At 35.3% G+C, this 8,434-nt stretch overlaps 1 protein-coding gene across 1 annotated transcript; it reads left to right on the forward strand.

The window, feature by feature from the left end:
- The first annotated feature begins 721 nt into the window (after positions 1-721).
- Positions 722-8,100, forward strand: LOC110453175. The gene is made up of 2 exons (XM_021502025.1): positions 722-759; positions 4,083-8,100. The coding sequence occupies exon 2, from the start codon at positions 4,117-4,119 to the stop codon at positions 5,611-5,613; it is 1,497 nt and encodes a 498-aa protein (XP_021357700.1). The 5' UTR covers positions 722-759; positions 4,083-4,116; the 3' UTR covers positions 5,614-8,100.
- Positions 8,101-8,434: the final 334 nt, after the last annotated feature.

An 8,434-nucleotide genomic window follows, 5' to 3' on the forward strand; every position in this document is an offset into this window, starting at 1 on the left:
TCCCCGATAACAAGCAGTGGGTAACAGCAGGTACAGTAGATCATTTTCTTAACTTCCGATCTGCGCGGGTGTTCACTTGTCTTATTTACAATTTAATTCGTGAACATATCTACATAATGCACATGAAATGTTAAAAATAATTTATATTTTACACTAACAATATAATATTCAGTCTGAAACCTTTACAAAGCAAAACCGTGTTGTTTACTACTGCGTCAACTTCACGAGTAAAAATATTTGGTTGGTTTTTGGTAATACGTGTACTAGAGATTTTTCTGTGATCGTATAGATGGCAAGAATCACACGGAGAATTTCACATGCCATCAGCATCACTTATTGACGCTCCATATCCGGTAAAATAATTGAGAACGTGTTAATCAAATATTGTACTTGTGGTTCAATAGGAAGATAACTTTTAAGTTACAGCCCTGGTAATGCAGTGTAGTTTATGAATTAATAATGTAAGAGTTATCTTTCTTGGATTGAGAAGCGAAGGCTTGATAATTCTAAAAAGTTAGAAAAATCCAATGAAACATAACTGATCAAGCTGATATCTTATCAGTACACATACTTTAGTCGTCATTATGTTTTTCCTATTATCATGATGAAACTATCATATAATGTATCGTGTTACATACCAGAAACCGAAACCGAAAGCAAAACTGTTATTTGGTTTCCATATACATTATAAATTTACCCATAATCCGTTACTCTTTTTTACATATTTTCATGGTGGGTTACACGTCACACTCGTACCAGGTAAGACATACATGTATAATGGCTATACCTAGACAGAAACATGGTATGTTTATGTGAACTTTGTCAAGAACTAGATTGTGTTTCTGGAAGATATATAGATTTTGACAAAACAGGTACAGAATTGTACCGTACATGTATTTAACACTTTCTATTCATAATTATTGGTTTGACCTGATTCGAGTTTATAAGGCTTTATGATTTTCACAACGTATTTTAAACAGAAATGTAAATAAGATGTATGATATTTTAATTACCTAATGCGAGTCTTTCAAAGATATGTGATGAGAGAGTTGCCTTTCTATATTTGAGAAATTGCGATCCAAACAGTAGAATCGATTGGACCAGAGTTGTAAGTTTATGAAATAATGTCGGACCCAGTAATCTGATGCTGCTTTCAGGCAATATTTGAAGTCTTGCAAGGCCTGTATTGACCGTCCGCCAGGGTTTATACCTAAACATGGGTTCCTCGGTCATTACTGCTGTGTGCACTCAATCATAGGCTTCAGACCTCTCACTCTTCTAAGAAGTTCAGTTCGATCCACCCCGGTTGCGGAAAAAAGAGAGTGATATTTGATTGGGTTAGTTGTTATCCCTCCCTCGTGGGTTTCCTCTATCACGAAAACAACATTTATTTTAGCGGCGTCGTAATAAAAGAGCTTATGTTTGTTGTTGACACGACGTTAAATAAAGATTATTCATTTATTTAAAATGTTACATTTAAAAACGGACATACCGGTTGTTCCGCATAAACAAGCAGGCCCCTAGTCTGGGAGACATTTCGGATATAAACGGCGATATCATGTGAAGATTCCTATTTAACATAAAACATGTCTGTGCTGTTTTTAATGTTTGGCACTTGACTCAGGATTTTGAAATATGGCATACGTGAATCGAGACACAACAACGATTTGTTTTAACAACAGTGTAAAAATTGGGTCACGTCGTTTACAACACCAATATATACTGCATTGTTACCCATAATTATATATCACAGCGTTCCATATTTAGTTATCATTGGACAAATATCGAGTTATTAACTCATCCTAAAACAGAAACCATGTGGGACATCCGGTTTGTCTGTACGGTAAAATCTACCCTACAAACTTACACAGAACACGTGGAAGCCGTGAAAGCTTCATAAATAAAACTTGTGCTATGTGTTGGATATTTTTATGAAATGGAAAATCTTATATAAATTACGACACTCGTAGGAGCTTTAAATCTTATATAATACAACACACGTAAGATATTATAAATCTGATATAATACGGCACTCGTAAGATAGAGTTTTTTTTTTATATAAAACGACACACGTAAGATAGTGATTTTTTTATATAATACGACACACGTAAGATAGTGTATTTTTTATATAAAACGACACAAGTAAGAATGTACATCTTATAAAAAATACGACACAGATAAGAAAGTGTAAATATTATATAATACGACACACGTGAGATTGTAAATCCTATGTAATGCGACACACGTATGCTAGCATGTATCATGTATAATACTACAAACACACACACACACACACAAGAGTTTAAATCCTTTATAATACGATACACGTGTGAGAACATGTATCTAGTTTAATACTACACACACACAAGAGTATAAAGCTTTCATATTATGACACAGTTCAGAGTATAAACCATAATAGTTATAACCTTCCATTTACAGTGTAACTTCTGTGTAACCGTTTAAAGTCAATATGATTATGCTAAAAATAGATCTGACTTTCTTAAGTATTGCTATAAAAGAAGTGTGTTGGTGACATTTAGTATCAGTAACACAGGAGAGTGTAAATTTTCTCAGGTATCAGTAACCCAGTTGAGTGTAAAATATCCTAGTATAAGTAACCTAGGGAGTGAAAATGATTTCTAGTATCAGTAACATTGGAGAGTGTAAATGATCCAGTATATCAGTAACCGAACAGAGTGTAAATGATTTATAATATCAGTTACCTAGAAGAGTGTAGATTATTTCTAGTATCAGTAACCTAGGAGAGCGTAAATGTTCTCTAGTATCAGTAACCTAAGAATGTGTTCATAATCTGTAACATCAGTTACTTAGGACAGTGTATATGATCTCTAGTATCAGTAACCTAGGACAGTGTAATTAATCTATAGTAGCAGTAACCTAAGACAGTGTAATTAATCTATAGTATTATTAACCTAGGATAGTGTAATTGATTTCTAGTATCAGTAACCTAGGACAGTGTAAATGATCTCTAGTATCAGTAACATAGGAGAGTGTAATGTATTTATAGTACATGTATCAGTAACCTAGTTTAAGTATCAGTAAATGGGAGATATAGGTGATGACATAACTAAACCAGAGGATTTTACCAATAGGTTTCAAACTAATTGGTATTAGTAACATTGGGGAGTGTTAATGATCACTAATATCAGTAATCATGGAGAGCACGAATGATCTCAAGTATCAGCAACCTACGAAAATTGAAATGATCTCTAGTATCAGTAACCTAGGAGAGTGTAAATGATCTCTAGTATCAGTAACTTAGGAGAGTGTAAAATATTTATAGTATCAGTAACCTAGGAGAGTGTAAACTATCTATAGTAGCAGTAATGTAGGAGAGCGTAAAAGATCTCTAATATCAGTTTCCTAATGTTATTGATCTCTTATATCAGTAGCATAGTATAGAGTAAATGAATGCTAGTATCAGTAACCTAGGAAACTGTAAATGAGATTTAGTAGATATAGGCGATGGCATAACAATATGTTCCAAACGAATCAGTATCAGTATCAGTAACACTGCAAATGATCTAAAGTTTCTGATGCCTAGGTGAGTGTTAGTAATTTCTAGTATCAGAACACAGGAAACTGCATATGATCTTTAGTATCAGTAACCTAGGTGAGTGTTAATAATCTCTAGTATCAGTAACACAGGAAACTGTAAATCATATTTAGTATCAGTAACCGAAGAAAGTGCAAATGATCTTTAGTATCAGTAACCTAGGAATCTGCAAACGATATTTAGTATCAGTAAATAGGAGATATAGGTAATGACATAACTGACCCAGAGTTTCTACCAACATGTTCCAAATGAATCGATATATATTATTTGCAGGTATTGATAACTCGATATTTTTAAAGACAATACATTTTACATCATAAATAAAAAGAAGTTTTAGGCGGAAAAATCTAATAAAGGGACTCGGTTGTATTTGTGCGGTTTCTAGAGAGATTATGTATTCTTTCCGATAAATGTCCCTATAAAATCTGAAATATAAAGTAACTTTAGGTTCTTTGAAAATGAGGAAAACGTATTTGATTATATTTTTGTGTTTATATTCTTTCAGCATATGCCACTGACGGAAAACAAAGAAAGTGACGATGGGCTCAATTTGGTCTGATGGTACCAGCATAGATGCAGTAGATAGAAATGTTGAAGGAATATGGAGGCAGTGGTTACGTAACACAACGCCAGACTACGGAGAGGTAGGAAGTGATTTTAATGGCTGGCGAAACCCTGTTTCGAACTTTGCTCGAAATGAAGTCACCCTTGCTGAACGTCTTCGAGAAAACGTTTACATAGGAGAATACGATATATCGGACGAGCTTTGGTGGAAATCCTGCGGGGTTGTAGATGAAATAACGCGATACTTTCATGTCATACTGAAGAAAGTAACTTCAAGGTGTTATCCTGGCCTCAGCTTTAGAGATTTTGTGAAGCAGGGTAGTTCTCGGGAGGGTTTGAAAATTCGACAACCCGACGAGTTTGATATGATTCTTCCATTCACCATTGAAGGAGTTGATATACACGCTGTTCAAGCTATCGATAAAAACGGAGAGCTGATTCCGGCACACATGAAACTACAGATTTCAGATTACACACAAATTCAGAATGTCATGAATGGCTGCCGGTATCAATCGCTGAAAACAAACGGCGTATTTGACAATTGTGGCGCTTATCTTTATCTTAACGCAATGTGCTTCCAGACGCGGGTTATATCATCCATCATGGATACCACCATAGCAGAGATACAGAAAGAAATCAACGCGAAGAACAGGTATCAAGCTTGCTCTTTTATTCTCAGTAAAACAGGCGTATTTCCGCCCACGTTTAGATTCAAAATAAAAATTGAAAATGATGCTGATTTTGAAGGTCCACTGTGGAACGCCACGTATAAAGTGATTGAGTTCGATATTGTGCCGGGGCTGCTGCTGCAAACCGATTCTGTCCCTAATCCGGACAGCTGGTGGTTACCAATGACATGTGACAGATACGCCGTCATGAAGTGGATCCACAAAGGACGTTGTGCAGATGATTATCCTGAGCCGAATCTGCTTTGGAGGGAGAGCTCGTGCGGGTATGAAAAGCATATACTCGATGTCAGTAGAAGGAACCAAAGTGACGTGTACATCCTGACAGCTTGTAGGATATTAAAGGCCTACTTAGACGGCTTAGGTAACTCCTCGCAACTATGTAGTCTTCTATCGTCATATCACATCAAGAACATTGCGATCCATTGTATTCTTCTTCAGCTGCACGCTTCTGGCGTCAAGGAGGCTTTAGGCTACCTCATTGTGTTCCTGGAGATAGGTCTTGAAATGGAGTTCCTGCCACATTATTTCTACGGAAATTCTTACATTTCCAAAATGTTTCCGAAATTATCAGCCAACGCCAACCAGAGACGTCTCAACCTGTTCAGAATTATCCCCAATGACCACTTTGCACAGGCCATACTTTCACTGAGGCGGATGAAAGCCGATTTACACGGCTTGTTCACCGAATGTAGTCACCTTGGTAACTGTCAGAGTTTCGGTTCCTTCAGAAACCTCTGCACTCTGTATGATGAAGAAACAAGTGGTAGATGCCTGCTGATGTGAGTCTTTACTGGTGCAGACATTGATTAGTAGCCATGATCATCATATAGGGAAAGACGGCTTTTGGACAAGGAAGTTTGCATGACCATGAACAATTGATGAAGTTGATTCATATTGAACAAGGGGATAAAACTAAAAATTGCGATATTGTGTGCTACGCGTGACTTATTGCTACAAATGTACATGTATGCGATTGTTTATTGTAGTATTATTTCACTAGCAGGGGTTTATTGTATAATTATTATAACATAATGCAGATTATACATTGATGTATAACTTTACTAGAAGGTGTAACATTGTCATATCGTTTTGCCAGTTGATGGTACATTGTATCTTCTCCCACCTCTGCGTATGAAAGACACACGTGCATCATGTGGAACATCCCAATGCATGGGTGCACTCACTGACCTGTACTTTTATGACGTCACAATCAGATAACGGGATGTTGTTATGACGTCACAGTTGAAAGTGCGTCAACATAACGTTTGACTGACTGGCAATTCTGCCGTCTGCAAGTGACAACACCCGCAAGACATAATAGTTTTTTTGTAAAGGCTTGCCCTGTATGTCATTGCACGGATGTTTTAGTGGTATACATACGGTATACCGTACTTTTTCTGCTCTTTCCAAATACAGTTTGTGTAAACGTTATTTTTTAACTTTGCCATATTTAGTGTTTTCTATGTACAGTTTTGCCAAACTTTCGGTTAGAACGTGGAAGAAAAAGCGGCAATTGTTATGTATGTATGAGGGATATGGATAGTCTACCTTTTGGAGCAGAATTCGGTGTCAAAATCTCAGCAAAACTTCGGTTCTGACCCAATTTTTATACCTTTAGGTAGGATATCAATATCCCACACACCTATATATTATAAACTATATAAATCATTTTATAATTAAATGTTATATTATAAACAAAACTCACTAGTAGGTAGTATGTTATGGTACAGGTAAACTGGTTGATGATATATATTGTATTATAACATTACTAGTAGGGGTATTGTGAATATAGTGTTGCCAATAGATGGAGTATTGTATGATTTTACAAATAAATAGTGTATTGTATCATTTTACAAATAGATAGTGTATGGTAGTAAACCCCACTGTCATGCACCTAAATAGAATAGAAATGCCCAACCCAAAAGAACATGTTTTGTCGCGAAAACCTAGCCTTGCTGAGGGATTTGAAACCAAGTTATGTACACAAAAGTGTCATATGTCGCTCCTAACTGTACACAATTTACATATGATGTTCTTACATCGCTTACCGATTTATTTGATAGAGATGTTTAGTTGCAATCTTGTGACAAAATTTCAATTTCTTGGAAAGATTATCAATATGACCACACTAAATGAAGATTAATTATTTAAACTGGAAAATGTAATTCAGCAAAATAGATTGAAATGACGTCAAACTTTGTCGTAACATGACGTCATCTCATTGTTGTTTGCAATATAACGTCATGCCTATGAAGTGTAGTTTTTTTTATTTCTGTTATGAAAGATGTAAATTATCATATTTATCGTTGAAAGCAATGTTTTGATGAGAAATGGACTGTCCATTTGAATTTGCCTTACAGTACTATACTTTGTTGAAAAATGTTATTTGTCCGAGATTGATTTTACATACAGCAAAAAGCACGATCAAAAGTCGGCTATTTTTCACGCTAGATTATTGTCGTCATCAGATCTCGCGGAGTGGCAGCGGTCGCTTCCTGTGCATGTAGTTGCAAATATCGCTTAATGGAATCTGAAAAATAAAATGATGAGGATGGAAGCCAAAATGGATGGAATTCATTTTTTTTTTATCTTGAAATGAAATACAAGAAATACCAACGGTAACATATTGATAGTTCATTAGCAAATAATAAAATAAAATGTCATAAGTTTGAACAGAGGCTAACACTGTGACATTTTGTCAAATTATGAAAAAAAGATAATCAGAATTAGACAATAACGTATGATTCAAATTTGTATTGGAAATAAAGGCTTATCTATCAATATATCCAAGCACCTGGGAGTGTAACCTTTTTTGTTGATTAGCAATGCTTGCATGTCCATGCTAATTGCCTCTCTATCCGGTAATGTTGACATTTCTTAACTCTCTTGTTGTTTTGTGTGATGATTTAGTGTAGACTTTGTGTCCAAATTCATCCAAATGTATGAACACTGTTGGGTTATTTTTGCTCTATTTAAGAGTTATAACTTTCTTAGCTGCAGTGTGACAACAGTCACAGTTTTAATACAAAGAGTTTGTTGACAAATGGCTCGGTGTGTTCTGTTCTCTTTCCAATAACCAAAACATAGTTCGGGATGGATGCTTCAGTTTCTACCAAGCCCGATAATCAAAGAGGAGTTAGGGATGTAGGCTTCAGTTTCTAGCATGCACCGAAATGGCGTTTTGGATCGATACTTGGGTTCTAGTATGCCCGATAACCACAGTTGAGATTGGGATGGTGCTACAAAACTTTTAGCATGATGGATCATTTAAAGCAAAACTATTGTATAGTTTCATATATGAATTGTATAGTTTCACATATAAATTGTAAAGTTACACATATAAATTGTATAGTTTTACATATAGATTGTATAGTTTCACATATAAATTGTAAAGTTACACATATAAATTGTATAGTTACACATATAAATTGTATAGTTACCCAAATTAATTGTATAGTTACACATATAAATAGTATAGTTACACACAGAACATAAATAATCGACGATGTATAATCATTGACCGGCATAAAAGGGTGTATGGTTACTATCACAGGAAATGTGACAAGGAACATGTTTAAAAAAAAATCAACCCCAACATCCTAGT

This window comes from Mizuhopecten yessoensis, unplaced genomic scaffold, assembly GCF_002113885.1.
Source record: "Mizuhopecten yessoensis strain PY_sf001 unplaced genomic scaffold, ASM211388v2 scaffold7147, whole genome shotgun sequence".
Lineage (NCBI taxonomy): Eukaryota > Metazoa > Mollusca > Bivalvia > Pectinida > Pectinidae > Mizuhopecten > Mizuhopecten yessoensis.